Source organism: Vombatus ursinus, unplaced genomic scaffold, assembly GCF_900497805.2.
Source record: "Vombatus ursinus unplaced genomic scaffold, bare-nosed wombat genome assembly UNPS02014813.1, whole genome shotgun sequence".
Taxonomy (NCBI): Eukaryota; Metazoa; Chordata; class Mammalia; order Diprotodontia; family Vombatidae; genus Vombatus; species Vombatus ursinus.
Window position 1 is genome coordinate 19,737,584 of NW_020954591.1, and position 27,651 is coordinate 19,765,234.

Consider the following 27,651-nt stretch of genomic DNA (forward strand, 5'->3'; position numbering starts at 1 on the left):
CAAGGCAACATTAAGCTAGACTGCTAATGGTTTTGAACACATAACTATTTACTTTAGAAATATGATCTGTCTTTATTCTCATATAATTCAGAAAAAAGGGTCATGTAAAACATGCTATTCACCTCCAGATAGAGAGCTAATAGACTAGAGAATACTTTAAAACCTACTTTCTTTCTTTTCTTTAATTTATTTGGACACGGCTAATGTGAGAATTTGTCTTGCTTGACTATACATACTTAAAGCATGTTTTATTTTTCTTGCCTTCTCAATAGGTGGGAGAGGTGGGAGGGAGAGGATTTGGAACTGAAAATAAAATAAAACTGAATTTTAAAAATAGGAAAAGAATTATTTTAGAAAAAAAGTTTAGAAAATATCATTTGAAGACTTATAAATAAGACTAATCAAAGCTTCTCCACTAGTCCTTATACTTAAAGGATAATAATCTGTATGATATAGCCATATTTTGCATGGAAAAGGTATCATCAAGGACATTTTGGGGCATATTTTGAGGCAATTAGGAAACATAGTATAGTCAGAAAGATCCAGGCTCAAATCCATCCTCAGATACTTATTGGCTGTGTGACCTTGGGCAAGTTACTTAACCTTTCTCATGCTTACTTTCCTCAACTATAAAATGAGAATAATAATAGTTTCCTAGGGTGATTGTATAGATTAAATAATAATAATAATTTCCCAGGGTTGTATAAGATAATGACATAAGTGAGATATGAGATAAGATTTCTGAAGTGCTTTGTAAACCTTAAAGTGCTATATCAGTGCTACTAATTATTAGTTATTATCGTTATATTTGACCTTAAAAGTAGACTAGTCTTATAGATACATTAAAAAAATAGCCAAACAATAAGAACTGACAATTATATAGCACTTTAAAATTATTTGAGTCTCACAACAACCCTGAGATATTGGTACCAAGACTATACTATAACCAATACTATCCTCATTTTACACTTGAGGAAACTGAGGCTCAAAGAGCTTAAGTGATTTGCCCCAGGTCATACAGTTAGTACATTCCAGAGACAGAATTTGGATCCAAATCTTCTTGACTTCTAATGCAGGACTCCATATATTACATCCTGAGACCTCTCTAACAAATTAAGTGGTATATTTGAGCCCCCAATATATTAAGAGAGCAAGAGGGGCTACTAGGTGGCGCAGTGGATACAGCACTGGCCCTGAAGTCAGGAGGACCTGAGTTCAAATCTGACCTCAGACCAAACACTTGACACTTACTGACTGTGTGACCCTGGGCAAGTCACTTAACCCCAATTGCCTAAAAAAGAGCAAGAAGCTGTCTGGTTCATCATGAGGATTCCTCTTTGTAGGATTTATGCAAAAATATTGCCCAGGCAATAACCTTGGGTTCTTAAAGGCCATGCCAGCAGGGAGTAAACTTTGATTGGTCCTACCAAGTTAGGTGGCAGAATGCATAGAGTGCTAGGTCTGGAGTCAGGAAGACCTGAGTTCAGTTTCTGCCTCTGACACTTTCTAGCTGTGTGACTCTGGGCAAGTCCCTTAACCCTGTTTGCCTCAGTTACTCATCTGAAAAATGAGCTGGAGAAGGAAATGGCAAACCACTGCAGTATCTTTGTCCAGAAAATCCCCAAATGAGGTCATAAAGACTCGGACAAGACTGAAAAATGACTAAATAACAACAACCAAACTAAAAAGGCCAGAAGTATAGGTTTAGTGACCAGTTATTTGTCTGTCTGTTATTTAAGTACCAGTCTCACCAAACTGAGGACTTTTCCAGAAGTTTGGCTGCCAAGTAAAAAATTTTTTTTCAGCCAGAACAAATCATTAATACCCTAAGTATTCATACCCAGAATAGTTGTAGTCATCATCAATGAAATAAGTGCCCATACTAATGAAATCATGAATTCTTGAAAGATTTTTTAAGTTTCAACAGTTATTACATGAGAAATCAACACTCCAGTTAATTAAGTAGATTAATTAACTAGTGCTACTGCCTCTTTCAGCACCTTTCTCTTCCACTATCATTTAGCAACTTCTCCTTTGAGGTTCACTCCTTCCAGCTTTCCTGGAAGCTATCATCCACCAGCCTCCAAGTCATTCCCCCTCCTTCCCTCAGGGAGTTCAGTACTTGGCTCACGGTATTGTTCTTCATCCTAATCCCTATCTTTACACTGTGGAACTTGATGATGTCACCTCAAATAGCTTTCCAGTTCATCCTCAACTCCCGTGGTCTGCACTTTCATACCATTTTAGCCACAAGGATACTCTTGATTGTATTATTACCCACAAGTGTTTTCTGTACAAAATATTGAACTCTAAATATGTGCTCTATTGGACCGTAATCTCCCGTCCTTCTATCTTACCCTGTTTTTACCTGTCTTATAAATGTTCGCCTGGAGCATGTGAGGGTTGCAAAATCTTGTATGACTACGCTATTCTTCTGAACTGTCTGAGGTCCCAGGAGCTTAGTTGTAATGAATCTATGTAATTAGGTGTTCCTTTTTCCTTGGTTAGTGGGCAGGGAATCCTTATAGTCAGGGATCATGGGACTTTGATATGTAGAATAGTTGTTAAAAAAAAAATACAGATATATACCTTGGAAATAGAGACATAGATATAGTTAGAGTTTTTTAATCTGCATTTCACTGTCTCATCCAGGCTAGATCACTGTGGACACTGACCTGCTCCATTTCTGACCAGAGCCAGTGAGTGCCAGACTTAATGTGGTACCAATAGGCTTTAGCCCTACTTCACCTTAGAACTCCCAGGCTCAAATGATCAGCCTCAGCAGCCTCCAGTGGCAGGAATTATAAGTATGCGCCACACACCTACATGTAATATTTGTAAAGAAATACACTGCTGATTCCTGAAGAGGGCTTCTTTAGGGGCCATCTCAGCCAACATGCTGGCTGGCCCTGCCACCTCCTGCGCCACTCTACTCTCAGGATCCTGATATCTAACCCCACCTCACCCCTCAGATCCATTCCTTTTCTCCCTTCACATCTCTCACCTTAAAAAAAAAAACTTCTCTATTTTTCTTCATCAGAAGTAACTGGGGGCAGGGGGCAGGGAGGCAAAGCCAAGATGGCAGAGTAAAAGGAGAGACTTGCTTGAGCTCTCCCCCAAAGCCAGACAAATACCTGTAAAAAATTACTCTAAACAAATTCTAGAGTAGCAGATCCCACAAAAAGACAGAGTGAAACAAATTTCCAGCCCAAGACAACGTGGATGGTTAATGGCAAAGTCTGTTGTGCGGGGCTGGGAGAGGAGTACAGTCTAGTACGGGCTGGCACAAACCAGGCCCTAGTGGGCCTAGAGCAGGCCTCAGGGAACTGAATCACTGGAGCTGTGGCAGTTTCCAGACTTTTCAACCCACAAATGCCAAAGACAACTTAGAAGGTCATCTGTCTGGGTGAGAGAGGAGCACAGTCTAGTCCTGGGGCAGTGGTAGTAGCAGTAGCTGGGGCTGCTTCCAGAACTTTCAACCCACAGACAGTCACAGTCCTAGATGGCAGTCCTGGGATGAGCAGGAGCACTAGCATAGCAGAGCTTATGGCAGCAATGGAGAGGGAACTCTCCTCACATTTCCAGGGCAGAAAAGAGTCCTTGCGGTCACTTAAAGACAAGATCACAGGCCAGGAGAGGAGCAAACACCTCTCCTTAGATCATACCACCTTGGAAGAACTGAAACCTTACAAGTCCCTAGAATTATCTCTGAAAACAGCTACACAAAACCCCTAAAGCGTGGGACAGTACACCCTCCACATTGGAAGCAGAGCCCTACTTTAACAGAATTTTAAAAAGTCAAGTAATTGGCTGGGAAAATGAGCAAAAAATGAAAAAAAACTCTATAGAAACTTACTTTGGTTACAAGGAAAATCAAAACATACACTCAGAAGAAGACAGCAAAGTCAAAGCTCCTACATCCAAAGCCCCAAGAAAAATATGAATTAGTCTCAGGCCATGGGAGAGCTCAAAAGGATTTTGAAAAGCAAGGAAGAGAAGTAGAAGAAAAATTGGGAAGAGAAATAAAAGTTATGCAAGAAAATTATGAAAAGTGAGTCAACAGCTTGCTAAAGGAGACCCAAAAAAATGCTGAAGAAAATAACACCTTAAAAAATAGACTAGGGGGCGGAGCCAAGATGGTGGAGGGAAAGCAGTGACTTGCTAGAGCTCTCCCCCAAACCCCTCCAAATACCTACAAAAAATGATTCTAAACAAATTCGAAAGCAGCAGAACCCACAAAAAAAAACAGAGTAAAACAGATTTCCAGCCTAAGACAACCTGGATGGCTGATCAGAAAGGTATATCGTGCCGGGCAAGAAGAGGAGCACAGTTTGGCGTGGGCACACAGGCCACAGCAACCCTGGAGCAGGCCTCGGAGGACTGAATCGCGGGGAGCTGTGGCGGTTTCCAGACTTCTCAACCCATGAACACCAAAGACAACTTAGAAGGTCAGTGGGAAAAGTCTGTTACTGCAGTGAGAGAAGAAGCTAGATCCCAGCAGCAGCTGGCTTCTGAGCTTACGGCCCACAGACTGAGGGGGAATCGAGTGACTGATCAGAGGGGGATTGCAAGGATTTCCTTGCCAGGGCTGAGGCAGGAATCTCTTGCTTTGCCCATGCTTGGATCTGGGTCACAGTTCTGAGGGGAGGTCCTGGGGCGAGGAGGAGCACTAGCGTGATGGAGCTTGTAGTGGCTGTGGAGAGAAAACACCTCGCCCCTTATCATAGCACCTTGGAAGAACTGATACTTTTCAGGTCCCTAGAAGTATCTCTGAAAACAGCTGTAAAAAATAGACTAACCCAAATGGCAAAAGAGGTCCAAAAAGCCAGTGGGGAGAAGAATGCCTTAGAAAGCAGAGTTGGACAAGTTGAAAAGGAGATCCAAAAGCTCACTGAAGAAAATAATTCCTTAAAAATTAGAAAGGAGCAAATGGCAGCTAATGACTCTATGAGAAATCAAAAAATTAGAAAACAAAACAAATAGAATGAGAAAATAGAAGACAATGTGAAATATCTCATTGGAAAAACAACTGACCTGTAAAATAGATCCAAGAGAGATAATTTAAAAATTATTGGACTACCTGAAAGCCATGATCAAAAAAAGATGCTAGACATCATCTTTCAAGAAATTATTAAGGAAGGGGCAACGAGGTGGCACTGGCTGTGGAGTCAGGAGGACCTGAGTTCAAATCCGGCCTCAGACACATAATACTTCCTAGCTGTGTGACTCCGGGCAAGTCACTTAACCCCAGTTGCCTCACTTTAAAAAAGAAAGAAAGAAAGAAAGAAAGAAAGAAAGAAAGAAAGAAAGAAATTATCAAGGAGAGGCAGCTAGGTGATGCAGTAGATAGATCACCAGCCTTGGAGTCAGGAGGTCCTGAATTCAAATCCGGCCTCAGACACTTGACACTTACTAGCTGTGTGATCCTGGACAAGTCACTTAACCCCATTGCCTAGCCAAAAAAAAAAAAAAATTATCAAGGGAAACTGCCCTGATATTCTAGAACCAGAGGGTAAAATAGAAATTGAAAGCATCCACTGATCACCTCCTAAAAGAAATCCCAAAAGGAAAACTCCCAGGAATATTATAGCCAAATTCCAGAGTTCCCAGGTCAAGGAGAAAATATTGCAAGCAGCCAGAAAGAAACAATTCAAGTATCATGGAAACACAATCAGGATAACACAAGATTTAGCAGCTTCTACGTTAAGGAATCAGGGAGCTTGGAATATGATATTCCAGGCGCCAAAGGAGCTAGGATTAAAACTAAGAATCACCTACCCAGCAAAACTGAGTATAATCAATGAGGGGGGAAAATTGACATTCTTTGACGCAGAGGAATTTAATGCATTCTTGAGAAAAAACCAGAGCTAAATAGAAAAATTGACTGTCAAATACAAGACTGAAGAGAAGCATGAAAAGGTAAGCAGGAAAGAAAAATCATAAGGGACTTATTAAAGTACAACTGTTTATACTCCTGCATGGAAAGATGATATTTGTAACTCATGAGACCATTCTCAGTATTAGGGTAGTTAGAGGGAATATATATAGACAGAGAGAGCACAAGGTGAGTTGAATATGAAAGGATGATATCTAAAAAATAAAATTAAGGGATGAGAGAGGAATGTACTGGGAGAAAGAGAAAGGGAAAGGTAAAATGTGGTAATTTATCTCACATAAAAGACACAAGAAAAAGCTTTTACAATGGAGGGGAAGAGGGGGGAGGTGAAAGAGAATGAATGAACCTTACTCTCATCAGACTTGGCTTAAGGAAGGAATAACATACACACGGTTGGGTATGGAAACCTATCTTACCCTACAGGAAAGTAGGGGAACAGGGATGGGGGGGTGTGATAGAAGGGAGGGCATATTGGGGGAGGAAGTAATCAGAAGCAAACACTTTTGAGGAGGGACAGGGTCAAAAGAGAGAATAGAATAAACGGGGTAGGATGGGATGGAGGAAAATATAGTTATTCTTTCACAACATGACTATTATGGAAGTGTTTTGCATGACTGCACATGTATAACCTATATCAAATTGCTTGACTTCTCAATGAAGATGAGTGGGAAGGGAGGAAGGGAGAGAATTTGGAACTCAAAGTTTTAAAAACAAATGTTAAAAATTGTTTTTACACGTAACTGGGAAATAAGATACACAGGCAATGAGGTATAGAAATCAATCTTATCCTGCAGAAAAATAGAGGGGGAATGGGATAAGAGAAGGGGGGGTGGGCTGTGATAGAAGGGAGGGCAGATTGGGGGAAGGGATAATCAGAATGCATGCTGTCTTGGGATGGGAGGAGGAGAGAGATGAGGAGAAAATTTGGAATGCAAAATCTTGTGGAAGTGAATGTTGAAAACTAAAAATAAATAAATTTTTAAAAAATAGAAATGCACTGCTGTTATTTTTGAATAGGTACATAGATGCTTTTCAGAAAATTGCTTTGATGCATAGGCCTCTTTCTGGTCTAGTCTATGAAGCCATCATATCAACTGCAACCGGCACATTGTTTTATGTATTTTTATGAAAGTCACTTTAAAAGTTCATCTTAAGTAGAATCATTTTAAAATGCTCATTACAATCTTGCTTACATTATCAATTTACTTAGCAAATTAATTTTATAGTATGAAAATAAACTTCATCCAAGCTGTTGTCAAAATTATCCCAAATTCAGGGGCAGCTAGGTGGCGCAATGGATAGAGCACTGGCCCTGGATTCAGGAGGACCTGAGTTCAAATCTGGCCTCAGACACATAACACTTACTAGCTGTGTGACCCTGGGCAAGTCACTTAACCCCCATTGCCCAACCAAAAAACAAAACAAAAAAAATTATCACAAATTCTAAAATTACTTAAAGCTAATTAGTTAGTAAGGGTTGATTTTTCTTTCTCCACAGAAAATGGGTAACCTGAAGAATCATTTATTACAGGATTCCTTGTTATAGGTAATTTACCATATCACTAAAGAACTTGCACTTAGCTGGTCACTGTGGACCATTTACTAGTATATAGAAATCTTTGTTATGCAGATCCCTTCTTTGTAATCTCACTGTAATGGGATTCTTTAATGGATATATGACCTCATCCTAGTGGGTATCTTCCTCCACTGGTACAAATCACAATCCTTTGATGTCTTCTCATCAATCTAATTCCTTTTTTTTTTTTCTGGTCCCATCCCTAAATCCTTCACAGGAGACCTTCTACTAGGCTGATATGATAGTAGCCTTCTACGAAATTTTTAATATTTTTTGAGTATTACTGCAACACTGAAGCTCTCATTGTCACTATATTATCTGCCAAACCCCTTTTCTGGTCATTATGATGATGTCTTTTAAGTTATTTTTTGCATGCAAGTCATTATTGAAAAAATGCCCACAGAATTAATGAAAAGAAATTCTAGGGAAGGTGGCCTAGCCAAACCAGATCTTGTATTATAAAGCTGCAATCATCAAAACTACTTGGTACTGGCTAAGAAATAGAGTGGTGTTATCAGTGGAATAGGTTAGGTACCCGAGACACAGTATTTAATGACTATAGTAATCTACTGTTTGATAAACCCAAAGACCCCAGCTTCTGGTAAAATTAGAAAATAGTATGGCAAAAACTAGGCATAGACCAACATCTTACACCATAAACCAAAATGAAGTCAAAATGGGTACATGATTTAGATATAAAGGCTGATACTAAAAGCTAATTAGGAGAGCAAGGAATAGTTTACCTGTCAGATTTATGAAGAACAGAAGAATTTATGACCAAACAAGAGATAGAGAACATTATGAAATGCAAAATGGATAATTTTGATTACATTAAATTGAAAAGTTTTTTGCACAAACAAACCAGTGCAACCAAGATTAGGAGGGAAACAGAAAACTGGGAAAAAAATTTTACAACCAATGTCTCTGATAATGACCTCATTTCTAAAATATATAGAGAACTCAAATTTATAAGAATACAAGTCATTCCCCAATTGATAAATGGTCAAAGGATATGAACAGGCAGTTTTCAGAGGAAGAAATTAAAGCTATCTATAGTCATATGAAAACATGCTCTAAATCACTACTGATTAGAGAAACGCAAATCAAAATGACTCTGAGGTACCACATCACACCCATCAGATTGGCCAACATGACAAAAAACAGGAAAATGATAAATGTTGGAGAAGATGTGGGAAAATTGGAACACCAATGCATTGTTGGTGGAGTTGTGAACTGATCCAGCCATTTTGGAGAGCAATTTGGAGCTATGCCCACAGGGCTATAAAAATGTGCGTGCCCTTTGACCCAGCAATACCACTTCTAGGACTATATCCCAAAGAGATCATAAAATGGGAAAAGGACCCACATGCACAAAAATATTTATAGCAGCTCTTTCTGTGGTGGCAAAGAATTAGAAGTTGAGGGAATGCCCATCAATTGGGGAATAGCTGAACAAGTTATGGTTTATGAATATGATGGAATACTATTTTGCTATAAAAAATGATGAACAGGGGGCAGCTAGGTGGCACAGTGGATAGAGTACCGGGCCTGGAGTCAGGAGGATCTGATTTCAAATCCAGCCTCAGACACTTGATACTTACTAGCTGTGTGACCCTGGGAAAGTCACTTAACCCATTGCCTAGCAAAAACAACAACAACAACAAAATGATGAGTAGGCGAACTTCAGAAAAACCTGGAAAGACTTGTATGGTCTGATGCTAAGTGAAGTGAGTAGAACCAGGAAAACATGAGAACATTGTACACAGTAACAGCCACATTGTGCAATGACTAACCTTGATAGACATAGCTCTTCTCAGCAATGCAAGGATCTAAGACATCTCCAAAAGTCTCATGATAGAAAATGCTATCCACATCCAGAAAAAGAACTATGGTGTCTGAATGCAGATCAAAGCATACTATTTGCTCTTTTTTTTCCTTCTGTTTTGTTCTATTTCTTCTTTCTCATGGTTCCTCCTATTGGTTCTAATTCTTCTTTACAACATGACTAATGTGAAAATATGTTTAATGGGAATGTATATGTAGAGCTTATATCAGATTGCATGCTGTCTTGGGGAGAGAGGTGGAGAAAATTTAAAACTCAAAAGCTTGGGGAAGTGAATGTTGAAAACTAAAAATAAATTAATTAATTTTTTTAAAATGAAAATATATCCACAGTATATCTCTCCATTACCCTTAGGATCATTTCCAGTTTCACTTCTATATAAATCATGATATTCCATTATTCACAGCAATGTACCAACAGGAGAACATTTATATTTAAAAGATGTGCTTTTTTTTTAACGAAGGAGTGACTATTGAAAATACTGCAATTTCATCAGTAGTAAGGTCTTAATTCAGATTTAATTTATTTTTAATTTCTGAAATTCTATTTTAGATTTTCATATAAATTAATAGTGTAAATATGATTGCAATATGACTAGGCCACTTATAAGAGAAAATCATTTTTAAGCATTTATTCAGAAACCCTTATTAAATGTCTGCTATATAGAAAGCATTGTACTAAGCAGAGGGGGAGATACAAAGATAATAAATAAGATGAGGTCCCTGCTCTCAAGGACCATATAACCAATCAATTGATTGCTTCAGATTGACCTTCTTCCTGATTAGTATATTAGTTTGGTTCTAGTCTAATACCAAAATACTCAGAAATGAAATTGTAGTTATGAATCTATAACAGAAAAAATAAAATTATTACTTATACCATTATATTCTTAATTATTTGAAAATAAGCTGAACTTCTTGGTATATGATAAATTCTATATATGTAAAGGGCTTGAAGATCCTGCCTCCCAGTGGCCAACTGTAAATAAGCTTAGTGGTTTTATTATTAAAGATATAAAGAATATTTTTTCCTAGAAATGGACATCATTTTTAACTTTTTATACTTTCTTTAATGTGCTGCTATTTAATGTATTGCCATATTTTTAAAAAATTCTCCTGTATCCCTTCCTTTCTGTTTCCTACTAAAATCACTCTAGTGAAGGCCCTCATTGCCTCATTCCCAAACTATTGTTCTAGCCTCCAAACTAGCCCACCTACCACCAGTCTTTTTTAATACATACTGTGCTATATACCACTGGCATATTATTCTTAAAATATGTTGAAATTCCACCCTCTGGCTACATAGCCTTATACTTCTCTGAGACCACTCTAATAAATCTCTTTGGATTTAGTATGACCTATCACTTAACCTTGATGTATTACTAATTTTTCTAAACCATCCTTCCCACACTGACTTCACCTCTCTCTAGAGGCAGCCTTGATTCCACAATCTATTAATTTCATGTTTCAATGGCTATTGCTCTTGAATCACTTTCTCCTTGACCTTATCTGTCTCCTGATCCTTATCCCAGGGAGAGTAACCTTACCATATCTACCTCAATTTTAATTATCCATAAAATGAGAGGTACTATGGTATAATGGAGAAAGAGCTTGCCTTAGATCCAGAAAGACCTGAGTTCAAAGTTGGCTTTTGATATACTGGAAATGGGACTTTGAGTAAGTTAGTTAACCTTTCAGTGCCCTAGACCAGTGGTGTCAAACTCAAAAAGAAATGGAACCACTAAACTGTATATATGGATCCCTGTAGGCTACCTTTATTAGAAATAAAACATATTGACATTATCTCTATTTTATTGTTTTTTTTAATTCATTTTGTTAAATATTACCCAATTACATCTTGGTCTGGTTCAGGGGCAGTCAGGACCTCTGCTCTAAACAACTTTTAGATCAAAAGTGTTATACATGGCCAGTTGGCCACATTGACACAATACTCCCAAGTGTGACTGGAACCAGATTAAAATGTAAGTAGGAAATATTTAATGAAACAAAAAATATAATAGAGCATAGATAATATTATGTGATTTTCTAAGTCAATGTGCAGCCCTCAGGGATCCTTATGTAGGGTTTCTGTTTGACCCTAATGTCTTAAATTATAACCTGCAAGAAGGTACTAACCTACATTAGTAGAATTTCCTCATCCAGATGTGCCTTATATCAACAAAGTCACATATCTAGTCCCTCTTATAAAATGATAAGTAGAGTGGCATAATAGGCAGAATACAAAGCTTGAAATAAAGAAAACTAGGGTTTAAATCCTGCCTCTGACACTTGTTGTATGACCCAAGGCAAGTAACTTAACTACTATGTTCCTCTAGAAATTCCCTGGGACTTAGCTACTAAGTTATAGGTGGCTTGTAATATGCCATATTGAGAGTTCCCCACATTGACTAAAATACAAATTCTTTCTGTGTTTGCATATGAAATACAGTCACTGCGTTGAAATAGATAAATCTAATCAAAAGTTAAAACATTGAAACCATATCTAGATAATATTATCAGTAGTATTTTTTGCCTTTTAGTTGTCCTTTTTAAAATTATATTTATACAAATATTTATCATCTTATATTCTGTGCTCAGGATTTTGAAATATTCTAATACTTCAAGTATCTGTAATTTCATCTGGGAGTTCACTCACTGGCATAGATCATGTCTTTCCAGAACTTAGCAGATAATCTTCCAGACTTATAAGCAAAAAAATGTATCATTCTCAGCTGAATGAATCATCATTCATGATGAACCTTTTGAACATAGATAGGCTATACCTCAGACATGGCTGTCCATCACCATCCCTGTGCACACGGCCTTTTTTGTGCTTCACTTGTCTGGCCCAAAGTCACCTTCATGCCTTGATGAGGCACCAGAGTAGGGTTTTAAATAGAAGCAGAATGAGAAAGTGAAAGAATACTTTCAGCTGAAAGCTATAATAGGGGAGGTAACAACTGAACTGGTCCTTGAATGAAAAGAAGGATTTGGTTTTAGGGCAGGCTAGGGGATGATTGCATGAATGTGGAATCCTGGAAAAATCTTTTTTCTTCAATTTAGTACTTCCTTTAAGAAGTTGAAAGTATTAAAAACATCAGAGATAAAACAAGTAGAATGATATATAGTCAACTTTTTTAAAATTGAAAGTTTTTTTTATATATAACCCTCATATATAGCCCTTGCTGCTGTTCAACAGTCCTTCTCTTTACCTTTATCAACTCTCTGGTAGGTGACAGTTGCAGTTATCTAATCTAGGTATCACATTGCAATAAAATATAGAAAAGGCGATGGATGTGGAATATCCTTCAGAGATAGAATTAAAAAAAACTTGGTAACTGATTGATGTGAGAGATGGGGGAGAGCAAAGAGTCAAAAATAACTCTCAAGATTTTATATGTGGCGGACTAACAGAAATAGTAAAGTCAGAATAATGTTAAGGGGGAAAGAAGATGATGTCAGTATTAGACATTAAATTTGTACCGCTGCTTAGAAATTCATATGGAGATTTCCTTTTTGCAACTGGAGATGTGGGTTTGGAACTCAGAACACAGATCAGAGCTAAAGATACAGATTTGGGAACCTTCCGCACAGAAGTGGTGGTTAAAGACCTGGAAGTGAATGAGATTGCTAAGGAGGAGAGCTTTATAAGAAAAAAGAAGCTGATAACAAAACCTTAGTAAACCACCCACCTTATAAAGTTAGAAGGACAAATAGCCAGGGAAGACAGAGAAAAAAACTACAGCATTGTAGAAGGGGATCCAAGACAGCATATTATCTCTGGACAAGAGGGGAGAATATCTAGTGGTAAGGGTAAGTTTACAGTGTCCCTTGGTGCAGAGAGGTCAGTAAGTTTGAGGCCTATTTTTGGTTTGTTTTTTATCAAAAGAGTGACCTTTGATAAAGCAGCTAAAGTAGATAGAAAACAGATTGGATAGAAAACAGATTGCAAGAAACTGAGGACAGAATAGATAGCTAGGAAGTCAGATATGAACTTGTTTGGCAGCAAAAAGAGAGGAGAGTAATGGCATGGTAACTATTAGGTAGAAGAGGTAAGAGAGGATTTCTTAATGTTGAGGAATCCTGGGCATGTTTGGGGGCAGATCAGAAGGAATTGTTAGCAGTGGAGGTCTTGTGTCTAAGAGAGAGGAAATGGTTCCTGAAACAGCTTCCTATAAGAAGTGGGAGAAAATTGAATGAAGGGCACAAACAGAGAGATATGCAATAGTGAGTACTAAAGATATCTCTATTGAGACCAGAGAGTAAAAGGACACAGTAAGTGGGATGAGAAATAGGAAGGAAAGTTCAGGAATCTCTGTGAGACAGCCTTGATCTAAGTGAAGTATGAGTCAGTCAGAATCAGTAAACATAAATGCCTACTATGTGCCAGTCACTGTGCTAAGGATACAAAAAAAAAGGGCATGATAGTCCCTGCCTTCAAGAATCTTACAATCTAATTGGGGGGGGGGGGGGGAACAGCACATAAAATGAAGCTGAAAGGGGAAGAGAGAGTATCTTGCCCAAGGGTATGATGAAGTCCTACAGTGGAGTTTGGAAATTATTAGAGGAGTTGTGAGTTGCAGTTCATCTTATAGGCAGTTAGTTCCTAAAGATCATTAAGTCCAACAGAGAAGCCACATAGGGAATGATGAGGTGAATGCCCTGGGTGCCCTTCTTAAATGGTAGAGGACCTGGGAAAATTTCTCCAAAGATCCCCCCTCTCCAACCAGAGAGAGAAGAGGGGTAGAGGAGATACGAGTTTCAGTTGATTTCACCTTGAAGAATGTTAAGTTCTCTTCAATACCTACTGCCCCTGAGGCCCTTCCCTCCTAGATGGAGAGGTTGGCGGGGAAGGGTAGGGCAGGTCGCATGGGAGAGTTCCTCTAAGATCTTCTTCCATTTAAGGATACCCAAGGCATTCACCCCATCATTTCCCACCCAGCTGCTCTCCTAGACTTCATGATCTCTAAAAGCTCATTATCCTGCAAGATACCAACTCTGAAACTCATACTTCTTCAGTGAGGCTTAATCTATTGCTGCAGTGATATGGGGTAGTATGCAGTTAGGGGAAATGTTTGCAGAAGTCAAAATTATGCAGAAGAGGAAAATATTTGGAACAGTTGCTGTGGAGAATGATTTAGCTAGTCTGCAAAACTAAAGCACAAGAATTGTCAAGTAGCAATGGATAAAATTAGTCAAATTTTGTGACCTGTTCCCACAAAGTTCAGCAGTATGAGAACATAAATTTGATGAGGAGGTTACCCTTCTAGGGGAAAGGATTTGGAAGTGGATAAGGTCAGGGAAAAGGTGATTCAAAAGCAATAACCATTGAAAAATTAAAGTGATAGACCATGGAATCAGGGCTTCCTGTAGAGACAAGTGAAGACATTGTGAGAAGGATGATCTAGAAAAAATTAGTAATACATCAAGATCAAGTGATAAGTCACAATAAATCCAAACAGAATGTTTATTAGTATAGATTGGGAGAAGTAGAAGGCTATGTGGCCAGAGGGTAGAATTTCAGCATGTTTTAAGAATAATATGCCAGTGTTGTGCAAGATGACATGTAGTAGAAAAAGACTAGTGGTAAGTAGTCTAGTTTGGAGGCTAGTACAATAGTCTGGGACTGAGATGGTAAGAGCTTTTACAGAGTGATTTTAGTAATAAACAGAAAGAAAGGAATATAAGAGATTTTTTTAAGGTTTATCTTTTCTAAAAGGTTCCTATCATGAAGTGGGGGCCCAGCACAGGTAAGCATTTTACATATACAGAATTCTACTTTAAAAAAAAAATCTGGTCTTGTATGATTCAGGTTTCACTATAATTGGAATGAAAATTTCAATTCACATTTTTGACATATTTAGTTAATATACTTTTTTCTGAAAAGTTATTATCTCTTATTTTGAAGTTGAATTAAAAGAGTTTTTACTTGTTATTAATTTTTTTAATCCCTGCATTAAACCTATATTTTTTTCCTGAAGATATTCAGTGTTTATATGAAAGAGGAATAAATTAAATATGCTTTGTCATATTTAATGCCTAGGAGGAAAACTGCTCTAATTCTATTTGAATGATCAAAGTATTTCATCCCTTGGCTGCATTGAAAAAAGCAGAGAATAGCTTTCCTCTAATTCTTAGGGGAATATGGCAACACAAAAAACTGCCAGATTGCTAGATTGCATTGATAACACTGCTAGGCTTTGTGCCAAAAGGACATCTCACCTTTAAAAAAAAAAATAAGAACATGTCCTTTCTGCAAGGTGAAATCTTTTTTCTTTTGAAGGAAAATTCCAGCATTTTCTTTTGAAACACCGACTTAAATAAAAAAGCCTGAATAAATATAGAGATGTGGCAGTGTCAGAATAATATCATGCAGTCTAAAGATAGGGTTTATATAAACAGTATGGTTCAGCAATAACATTCTAAGCATCTGCCCTTTGATAAAACTTTAAGAAGACTGAAACTTAGGGCATTTATAAAAAGAACAGTTACTGAAAAGTATTTAATACTTTCAACTTGTAAATTAAATGTCATCCTGTTTTTAAATTGTTACTTTAAAATTACACATGAAAGAAAAACTTTTTTTATAGTTTACAACTTAGGAATTTAAGTAAAAAGTCCTCAAGAACTCCTAGGAAAGGGACAGCTAGGTGATGAGGTGGGTGGTGCAGTATACTGGCCCTGAAGTCAGGAGGACCTGAATTCAAATCTCGCCTCAGACACTTGACACTTACTAGCTGTATGACCCTGGGCAAGTCGCTTAGCCCCAGTTGCCTCCAAGAAAAAAAAAAAGAACTCTTGGGAAAAGGGAAATAACTTCTGATTAATTACTATTCATCATAAGAAATGTTCCTGATTGGAGCTTTACTACTTTTGACCATTACAGGCATGGGGGCCAGTCAGAGATAATACCTAGGACTAAGAAATGGAGTGTCTTGTTTGTAGAACAGCCAGGAGGCCAGCATTACTGGATCAAAAAGTATATGACTGGGAGTAAGGTATAGAGACTGGAAAAGTAGGAGGGGATTGGGTTACGAAGAACTTGGAATGCCAAACAGTATTTTTTTTATTTGACCCTGGAAGTGATAGGGAACCACAGGAGTTTATTGAGTGGGGGGGGTGTCAGGGTCAGACCTGCACTTTAGGAAATCACTTTGGCATCTGAATCACAAGGAGCTTACATTGTATTGGAGAAAATAAACATACATACATACATACAAGTATATATATATATATATATGTGTGTGTGTGTGTATATATATACACATAAGTATATTCAAAAAGTATACACATAAGATATTTGTGTATACTTTGTCCATAAGTATACACATAAGTATATTCAAGATTGATATGAGATCGTTTTGGGTGAGAATCTTCTCACCTGTCCCCCTTCTTCCAATATATCCCTTCCTCCCCTTCATTTTTTTTTTTAGAGAAAAGTCCAACATAATTGACTCATACTCATGCCCTCTATGTAAACTCCTTTTAACTACCCTAATAATAATAAAGTTCTTAGGAGTTACATGCATCATCATCCCGTATAGAAATATAAACAGTTTAACTTTATTGAGTACCTTATGATTACTCTTTCATGTTTACCTTTTCATGATTCTCTTGAATCTTATGCTTTGCTATAACATAAAGTATTTCTTAATTTATTACTTATTTATTTATTTTTAGCATTCTTTTCTTTTTAAATTTTGAGAGTTCCAAATTCTCTCCATACCTCTGACCCCTTCCCCCACCTACTGAGAAGGCAGGCAAACTTATATTGATCATAGATGTGAAATGATGTAAAACATATTTCCATATTAGCCACGTTGCCAAAAAAAAGCAAAAAAAAAATTAAGTGAGAAAATTATATTTCAGTTTGCACTCAGAGTTCATCAGTTCTCTCTCTGGAGGTGGAGAGCATTTTTTTCATCATGAGTCATTGTATTGATCAGAGTAGCCAAGTTTTTCATTTTTCATCATTATAACACTACAACATTACTGTTACTGTGCATAGTGTTCACCTAGTTCTTCTCACTGCACCTTGCATCAGTTCATATATGCCTTTTTATGTTTTACCATGTTTTATTGTTTCTTGATGTCTTATGAAGTCATTAGCTTCCACTTTCCTAATTCTAATTTTTAAAATTATTTTCTTCAGTGAGATTTTTGTGCCTTTTTTTCCATTTGGCCAATTCTGCTTTTTAAGGAGTTCTTTTCACTCATTAGGCTAGTTTTGGTTTTTAAGTCATTATTTTCTTCAGTGTTTTTTTGTACCTCTTTTACCAAGCTGTTAATTCTCTTTTCATAATTTTCTTACATCACTGTCATTTCTTTTCCCAATTTTTCTTTTACCACTTTTATCTCTTTCTTTAACTCTTCTAGGAATTTCTTGTTGGGCTTGGATCCAGTTAGCATTTTTCTTTTAAGCTTTCTTTAAAGCTGTTTTCATGTTGTTGTCTTCTTCTGAGTTTATATCTTGGTCTTCCCTGCCACTATAGTAGTTTTCTATGATCAAATTCTTTTTTGTTGTTTGCTCATTTTTCTAGCCTATATATTGACTTTGAACTTTATATTAAAGTTGGGCTTTGCTCATCTAGGGTTAGGGAGGCACTGTCCCAAACTTCAGACTTTATCATGCTGTTTTCAGAACTAAGTTTTGGTTTTTGTTGTTTTTTTGGGGGGGGGGGGGGGGTTAGGAGGGAGGAGGTCTGCAAGTTTTTGGTGTTTCGAAGGTGGTATGATCCTGGGAGAGGTATAGTCACTGCTATCCTTGTCTGTGTGCTGGTCTTTACCAAGCAGGGGGCCCTAGTCCTCTCTAGCTGCATACTAGTGCACCTCTTCGCCTTGGAATGGTGACCAAGGTCCCTGGTCCCTTGTGGAACTGTGACCCAGAACCACATGTGGGCAATAGAGTTGCCAGAGTAGTAACAATTGAGTACGCAGTGCTAGCAAAGGGTTCCATGTAATCTCTTTCTGACCAGTTGTCCAATGCCCTTACTGTCTGTGGGCTGAGAGTTCCTAAAGCTGCTCATGCTGCTGCTATCTCCCCTGTGTGGGAGCTCTGGATAGACCTCCACCCCAGTGGTACAGACTTCTCCTGACTACCTCTTAAATTTTCTTAGGCCAGAAAAATATCTCACCCTGATTTTTTGTTGTCTCTGCTGCTCCAAAATTTGAGGTATTATTTTAAAGTTGTTTAGAGGGGAATGTTGGGAGAGTTCAACTGGGTGGCTGCCCCTAATCTGCCATCTCGCCTCTGCCTCCTATCACATAAAGTATTAATGATATAAAATGATTGGTCTATGATATTAAAGGCAATAATTCTATTCCCCAATATTACCATTATAAATGTTCCACCATACCAAAATGAAAATATTTTCAAAGAAGATCATTGAGATTTTACAATTAGTTTTCTAATTATGTTCTTTTTTTTCTTTTGGTGAGGCAATTGGGGTTAAGTGACTTGCCCAGAGTCACACAGCTAGCGAGTGTTATGTGTGTGAGGCCAGATTTGAACTCAGATCCTCCTGACTCCAGGGCTGGTGCTGTATCCACTGTACCACCTAGCTGCCCCCTCTAATTATGTTCTTTTAATTATGTGAACATCTAGTTCTCTCTCACTTAATATTTTCTGTTTCTTTTCTAGGATTGATTTCATATACTGAATATCTATTTTTGCTGACAGTTATCACCAGTAAGTCCACTACAATTTCCTATGTACACACAAAAATAATGTAGTTTTCTTTGTTCACTGAAATACACTGTTGAAAGTATAATATGAAGATGTCATTAGCAGTAACAAATATTGTTGAGAATATACTTTGTCAGGCACTGCTTTAGGCACTAGTAGTGCCTTCCCTCTGAAATTACCTTTACTTTTTATATTTGTTAAATATGCATAGTTATTTATGTGTAGTTTACCTGATTAGAATGTGATCTCTTTGATATCAAGGACTATGATTTTTGACTTCCTTTATATCCTCAGTACTTAGCACAGTGCCTGGCATTATAGTAAGCACTAAATAAATGGTTTATACTTTCCTCAAAACTAAATATTTGGACAGAAACTTAAGATTCTGTAATTTTTCAAATTCAAATGGATTCCATGTCAGATTAATGTAATCTGGGCCAAAGTATGTATAAAAGTTAAAAACTGATTATTTAGTGAAGCACATTATCAGGGTTTGAATTGAAACAGTCCATTAAATGCTGCACAGCATGGTTGACATGGGATTAGATTTGGACTTAAAGATCCAGAGTTTAGGTCTCAACTATGCCACTTATGAGTGTTTTGTATTAAAAAAAAAAAAAAGCCCTTATGTAGGAAAAAGAATGTGACCATAGAGATTGGTCAGCAGAACAGCCAAGAAACAGAGATAATATGGTAGAGTTGTGTTTCTAAGCCACAGATAGAGCAAAAAAGAATAAAATAAATAATCTTAAATTTTTGTGTGTGTTGAATGAAACATTAATGAGTAAAAATCTTTTTTGTGGGTAGAGAGTAGAATGTATTAGCATGTTTCAAGAGAAAATTTAATAGACCAGAAACCAGAATACCAGAGTTCTTTTCTGTATTTCACCACTTTGTGACTTTGGGCAAGTCATTTACCTCTGACTGAGGGTTTCCCATTCCTATCCCCTCTCCCCAGACTCCAGACCCTTTCTATCCTATACTCCTTATCAAAACTTAGCTAACCTTCTATCACTCTTATCTAACAGTGCTGAGTTAACAGTACAAAAAAAATTGGTTTAAAAAGTAAGGTGTAGAAGAAATCTTAGCTAGTTGTTCTCACATAAAAGGTTAATTAGCATTTGAAACTTAAGAATGGAGAAACAGAAATCCACTGGATTTCTGAAATATATTTGGTGAGAAAGAAAGATAGAAAGGGAAGGAAGAGAGGAAGGGGGAGAGAGAAAGAGAAGAAAAGAGAAAAGAGAGTCAGTCCTGACACAAGTCACCAAAAGATCAGTTTTCAAAGAATTTTTAGCTTGAGAAGAAATAAGAATCCTTGAGAGACAGAATGGCATAATCAATAGATAGCCTCAGTCAGGAAGACCTAGGTTCAATCCCTACTTCTTACACATACTAGCTATATGATCCTGGGCAAGTAATTTAATTTCAATCTTCTAGATCAATGGTGTCAAATTCAAATAGAAATGGATCCCTGTGGGCTACATGTTAACTTAGAAAACCACAAATTAACATTATCTATGTTATATTGTATTTTTATTTATCTTGTTAAGCATTTTCCAATTACATTTTAATCTAGTTTGGGCTTCCTTTGGAGTTTTGCATTGACATCTCTGCTCTAGAAAATCCTCTGAGACTATAAGTTGTAGAGAACGTGCTTTAATAGAATGAGTTCCCTCATCTTGGACTTCTCAAATCATAGGTCCACAATCTCTATCACTAACTATTATGGTTCAAGTAACTAATTTCTGATTTGAAGAACTGTGCCTGAAAGTAATTCTTATCACATTAAGATTTATAAGAACATATTTTTTCACACATTATTGCAGAACCCCACACTGGGTTTCATGTTGCTTTTAAGATGCTGGATGTAGATGGAGATGAGACTGTTGATAAAAAGGAATTCTTTAAGGTAAGTTGCTTCAGGTTATTTTAAGTTATTTCAGATTTGCTCATAAGAATTAAAAATTATGTTCTAAAGTATTCTTTCATGTTACTGTTGACATTTTGTCTGTTCATGAAAAATAAAATTATGCTGAGTGGGTAATAAATGTATCAAGGACTATCATTATTAAAATTTAGAAATTAAATAAAGTGGAGGATAGCCTTTAGAAAAGTGATTGTAAATTTAAATAATGAATATAGTAAATACAGAGAAGACTCCGGACTCACATCTCCAGCTGCCTGTGTGACATCTCAAACTGGCTCCCCTATAGACCACCTTAAACTAAACATGTCCAAAACTGAACTCATTCTCACACCACCACCCCAAACCCTGTCCTCTTCCTAACTTTCCCATGACTGTTAAAGGTACCACCATCCTCCCACAGTCACCCAGGCTTCTCACACTCTCTCACCACCACCCCCATATCTAAACTGTTGCCAAGTCCTATCAATTCTAGCTTTGTAACATCTCTCCCATATACTCCCCTTTCTTTTGTCTGACACTGACATTGTCACTACCCTGGTGTACATGCTTATCACATAATGCCTGGACTATTGCAGTACCCTCCTAGTTGAACTCCCTGCCTTGTCTTTCCTTACTACAGACCATCCTCCATTTATTTTCCTAAGTGCCAATCCCACCCTTATTCCGCCCTTTACTCAATAAACTCCAGTGGTTTCCTGTCACCTCAAAGATCAAATATAGTATAAAAACCTCTGTTTAGCATTCAAAACCCTTCTTTACTTGGACCCCTCCTACTTTTCCAGTCTTCTTACTTATCACTCTCACACACACACATATACCCTGTAATCTAATAACACTAGCCTCCTTGGTGTTCCTCCCACAAGACACACTCTCTCTCCTGACTCCTTCTATTTCCACTGAATGTTCCCCATACTTCCTCATCTCTGACTTCTGGTTTCCCTGGCTTCCACCAAGTCCTTCCACAAGAAGCCTTTCTTGATTTCTATTAATGCTAGTGCCTTCCCTCTGTTAATTATCTCCAGCTTAACTTGGACATAGTTGTTTACGTATTGTCTTTATTAGACTGTGAATTTCTTGAGAGCAGGAATTGTCTTTTGCCTTTCTATCTCCAGTGCTTAGCACAATTCCTGGCACATTGTAGGTATTTAATAAATGCTTGTTGATTGACTGAAGTAAGCAGAACTAGGAAAACAGTATCAAAAATGACTACAATAATATAAATGGAAATAAAAGCAATAAAATTAAAATTGAGTGCTTTCATATGATGATGACCAAGCTTGGCCCTAAAGAAGAAATATGAAAAGGCACCTATCCCTTTTTTATAAGTTGTTGCTGTTTGTCCTTCATTCTCAATGAGGACAATGACATCAGGGAGGTGATGCCATGACATGCAAGTGAATTGGATTTAAGTGAGGGGGGCTGTGCACAGTCAGCAGCCTCACTTTTTCCTCCTCCAGAGCCATCTGGGTCCAGTGGCCAGATATGGATCAGGACAACTGGAGATAGCCCAGGATGCAGTAGGGGACCTTGACCTTTTCAAGCTAAGGTCTTTAACTGGACTCAGTTTGATTGAGTCAGCACCCATTCACTGATTAAGGCTTAATAAAAAATGAGGCAAAGAATGGCCTCTTTAAAAAAAAAAAGTAGATCTGGGAGGGGAAGACACTCAGAATTTCTGACAAAAACAGAAACAATTGTTATTTACATTCGTTCTGAGCCAATCAGGCCCAAAGTAACCAAGTAGGGCTTTATATAAGTAGGGGTCTGTGGGTGTGGAAGATTGCAATAAACATCAAACTTCTGCAATCAGTTGATCAATTTTGCCCTTTGTTTTCCTCCTCCTTTGCCATAACGGAAACCACAATGGACAATGTAGGTGATTTAAAAATGGACATCAGTAATTTTAAATAGGCAGGAGCCAAACAAAAAAAAAAATTTAAGCATCTTTATAAGTGACCTTTAACAAGCTTAAGAAGCTAATTGAAAGGGCTTCATAAGTACCTGAAAATACATAAGAAATTTGCCCAAATTATTATAGAACCATTTTTAAGAATTCACAAAGGAATGGCAAAGTACCTAAGAACAGGAAAAGGTTTAATGTAGTACCTCATCTTATTTTTAAAGGAAAATTAGGTAAATACTAGGGGAAAAAATAGTATAATATCAGTTTGCAAATGTCTGGAAGACTACCTAGTATTAGATGGTAAATGACAGTGTGGTAAAGATCAAGTGCTACCAAATAAGTTTGTTCTCTTTCTGAGTCAAAGTAAAAGGGCTTTGTAGATTGAGGAAGAAGTAATATGTAATTTTTCATAATTACAGAAAATCTTTTTGCTATACTCATCAATATACTTATCTCAGTACTTCAGGGATCCATGATTTTATCAATGTGGAATCACTCTTGACATACACAGAGCCCAGTTCTTTACAGTCTCCATGAGTTTCTGTGGCCAAAAAATTTGCAGTCATACAGCCAGTGTTCTGCTGATGAATCTTTCCAGGCCGAAATTGGTCCTCAAATGACAGAGTCCATCCTCCAGCCTTATACTCTGAAGCTTTTTCAGATTGCTGTCGGCCAGAGTTTGTACTATACTGGTATAGCTTACAAATACAAATGTACACAGTTTAAATGTGTGTGGGTACAGGAGGAGGGAGGGACCCAGAAAGAAGAGAAATGTTAGAGGGAGGGCCTAACTAACCTTGTTTCCATTTTTAACATAGTTACTAAACTTAGATGAATGGAATGCTGTAGATTTAGTTTACCTAAATTTTAACAAAAAAAAAATTGCAGGGGCCGCTAGTTGGTGCAGTGAATAAAGCACCAGCCCTGGAGTCAGGAGGACCTGAGTTCAAATCCAGCCTCAGACACTTGACACTTAACAGCTGTGTGACCCTGGGAAAGTCACTTAACCCCATTGCCTAGCACCCTCCCCCCCAAAAAAATTGCTAAACTATCTCGTACTGGTTTTGTGGAAAATATGGTGAGATATAGCCTAGATGATAATAGAATTAAATAGATGTGGAACTGGTTGAATGGCCAGACTCAGAGTAGTCATTAAAGGTTCTATGTCTGCTTGGAAGGATGTCGCCAACTGATTGTCCCCAGGATTTGTATTTAGATAGATGTTGTTTAGTATTTTTTTCCAATGATGGCCTTCTTTTTTGTCTATATATTTTCAGTTTAATTTTTGATGACTTTTGTTTTTATACCACCTTTATTTCGAAATATATCCCCCCATTGTCCCCTATCAAGAGTCACCCTTTATAACAAAATATAAAAAAGAAAGAAAGGGAAGAGGGGAAATAATTCTAACATACTAACATACACATCAAACAAATCTGACAGTTTATGCAGTGTACCACACCCATAGCACTCATCTATGCAAAGAAGGGAAGGAGGTACATTTTCTGTTTTCATCCTTTGGGTCAACCTTGATTGTTATAACAAAAAAGCACTCATTTTTGTTGTTGTTGTTATGGTTGCAGGTTTTTTGTTCTTTTCATATGCAGTGGTATAGTCATTGTCTATATTGTTTTCTTGGTTCTTATTTCACTTTGTATCCATTCATACAAGTCTTACTTGCTATGATTCTACGTATTCTTCATATTCATTGTTTCTTACAACATAGTAATATTCCTTTACATTTATGGACCACAATTTATTTAGCCATTTCCCAATCAATAGACATCAACTTGTTCTTTGCTACTGCAGAAAGTGCTGTTATAAATATTTAGCTTTATATGAGATCTTTCTATATTTTATCTCCTTGGGACATATGCCTAATAGAGTCTGGGTCAAAAGACGTGGACAATTTTGGTCATTTTCTTAGCGTAATTCCAGTTTGTTTTCTAGAATGGTTAAACCACTCCACAGCACCACCAATAGTGAATAAATATGCTTGTCTTTCTATGATGGCTCCACAATACTGACTACTTCCATCTTTTGTCATCGTCACCAGTTTGCTAGATAAGAAGTAAAGCTTTAGAGTTATTTTGATTTGCATTTCTCTTTATTTTAAATTCTCTATAGCATTCTTTCATATAGTTGTTTATAAGTTGCAGTTCTTTTGAGAACTATTTGTTCATCTCCTTTGACAACATATCTATTGGGAAATGGTTTTCAGTCTTATCTATTTTTTCTTACAGTCAATTAATAAACACTTATTAAGTGCCTATGATACACCAAGCACCATGCTAAGTGCTGGAGATACAGAAGGAGGCAAAAAAATAATTCCTACCCTCAAAGAGCTCAGAGTTAATAGAGAAGACAACATGTAAACAAATATATAAAAACAAGCTATATGCAGGATAAATAGGAAATGATTAACATAAGGAAGGTACTAGAATTAAGAAGGATTGAGAAAGGCTTTCTGTAAAAGATGGGATTTTAGTTGAGAATTAAAAGACACCAAGAAAGTCAGTAGGCAGAGTTGAAGAGGGAGAACATTCCGGGTATGGAAGATAGAGAAAATGGAAGATAGAGCCACAAGATGGAATGACTTGTTAATAGAACAGCAAGAAAGCCAGTATCACTGGATTAAAAAGTATCTTGTAGGGAATAAGGTATAATAAGACTGGAAAGGTAGGAGGGGACTAGGTTGTGAAGAATTCTGAACACTAAACAGAGCATTTAGTATTTGATCCTTGAGGCAAGAGGGAGCCAATGATGTTTATTGAGTCAGGAGGATGACATGATCAGACCTGTGTTCTAGGAAAATCTGGCTGAATGGAAGATGGATTGGAGTGGGGAGAGACTTAAGGCAGGCATACCCACCAGTAGGCTAATGCAGTAGTCCAAGTGTGAGGAGATGAGGGCCTGCACCAGTGTGGTGGCAGTGTCAGAGGACAGAAGGGGTAGTATTCAAGAGATGTTGCAGAGTGGGGTGAGAGGACTATTGAGAAGTCCAAGATGACTCCTAGGTTATAAGCCTGAGAGATTAGGAGGAGGAGGTTGCCCTTTACACTAATAAGGAGTGAGGTAAGGTTTAGGAGGAAAGATGAGTTCTGCTTTAGACATGTCTAGTTTAAAATTTACTGGACTTCCAGTTTAAGATGTCTGAAAGGCAGTTGGAGATGTGAGATTGGATGTCAGCACAGAGGTTGGGGAATGATAGGTAGATTTGTGAATTGTCAGCATAGAGATGGTAATTAAATCCATGTGAGCTGATGAGATCACCAAGTGAAGTAGTATACAGGAAACAGAAAAGAGGACCCAGGACATATTTACATATTGTTTCTTTATATGTCTTAAATATCAGGCACCTATCAGAGATAATAGAGTAGAGTAGAATGGGATTTTAAAGGGACATTTCATACAAAGATTTGTCAACAGTTACTCTTCTCATCCTAGTTGCACTGATTGTGTTACTTTGCTAAGAAAATTAAGACTACTCACCATGAGCACTTTAATCAGAGTTTGGCTTATATTCTACGTCTTCACACATAAAAAAAAATATAAAGTATATTCTTACCTACTCTTCAGGCATTTAGTCTAACAAAACTTCAAATGTAAGAAAGATTTTTATTTACCAGGCTTGTACCCAAGCCCACAAACAATCATGCTGACTCACCTTTCTTCTCTGGTGGGTCTTTGCTTTCCCAAAGAATCTATATAGACCTCCTGACTTAGAGGACTGCCCTAAGTCATGTTGTCTCGCTCTTTTTTTAATTTAATTTTTTTTCTCAAGTAAGTGTAAACCAAAATTTTAAACATTTATTTTTTAAAATTTTGAGTTCCAAATTCTGTCCCTCCCTCCATCCTTGAGAAGGCAAGCAATTTTATATTGATTATACATGTGCAGCCCTACAAAACATTTCTGTATTAGCCATGGTGTTTTCTCAATTAAAAAGTACTCAGGCTTTCTCAAACAATTCTCCCTTCATTGGTGAGCCCAGCCTTTCCCATAGGCATATACAATATTCCAAACTGTAGTGCTACCCTGGGGTTAAGATAATTGGAAATAAATTGGGATCATTAGTGTTTCAACTCTCCTTCCCTCAAAACTGCACAGTGCATAAGACTCCCAAAACTAGTAAAGAGGGAAGTCCAGTTATATTCCTCATCATGGCTCAGTGTCTCATTGATCATCAGTTCAGGCTCTTACAGTTCTCAGCTTGAACCGGCTCCTTCCTGTGATCTTCAATAGTAGGAGCTCTTCCATTTCTTCAACTGCCATTCTTTTCTAGCTAGCTTATATTACTGCAGTTCCAAGTATAAACTAGGAACTTCTCACAACTCTGGTGCTTCCCTATTGCCTCTGCATCACTGTAGCCACATGGTTCTCTGGAAGGGCCATGTGGCTGTGCAGGCCTCTCTCCAGGGAACTGAGTCTGTATCTTGTGCAGCTCCTCTCTTCTATATATCCAACCTCAGTATCTCTAGTGTCTGGACTTCACGTGCACCCAGTTTCAAATGGCAAACCCACAAGCATAACTCAGGTGTATGAATTATCTGAAAACTTCATCAGCAGATTGAGACAGATTGACACCAGTTGACACAGATTGAGACAGATTGACCAACTGAAACAGATTGACATAGATTTGACCATTGTCAAAGAGTTTACCTTGTCCTGGGAATTTCGTACATTATTCAAGGATGGCAAAGGGAAATAAGAGACTTATCTTGTTCCCAGTAGGGCACAACTAAGTGGATATATATCTAATTAGAGGTCCCCACATTGGGGAACACTCAATGTAAACAGGTCCTCCTTACATTTGGAATG

At 37.5% G+C, this 27,651-nt stretch overlaps 1 protein-coding gene across 3 annotated transcripts in view; it reads left to right on the plus strand.

The window, feature by feature from the left end:
* The window catches only part of MICU2 (mitochondrial calcium uptake 2), a 178,282-nt gene that overhangs the window by 101,991 nt on the left and 48,640 nt on the right, over positions 1–27,651 (plus strand). For all 3 annotated transcript variants that reach the window (XM_027835253.1, XM_027835252.1, XM_027835251.1), the window contains exons 5-6: positions 18,955–19,002; positions 20,829–20,911. In XM_027835253.1, the coding sequence (XP_027691054.1) occupies positions 18,955–19,002; positions 20,829–20,911 (131 nt within the window). The remainder of the gene's footprint in view (positions 1–18,954; positions 19,003–20,828; positions 20,912–27,651) is intronic.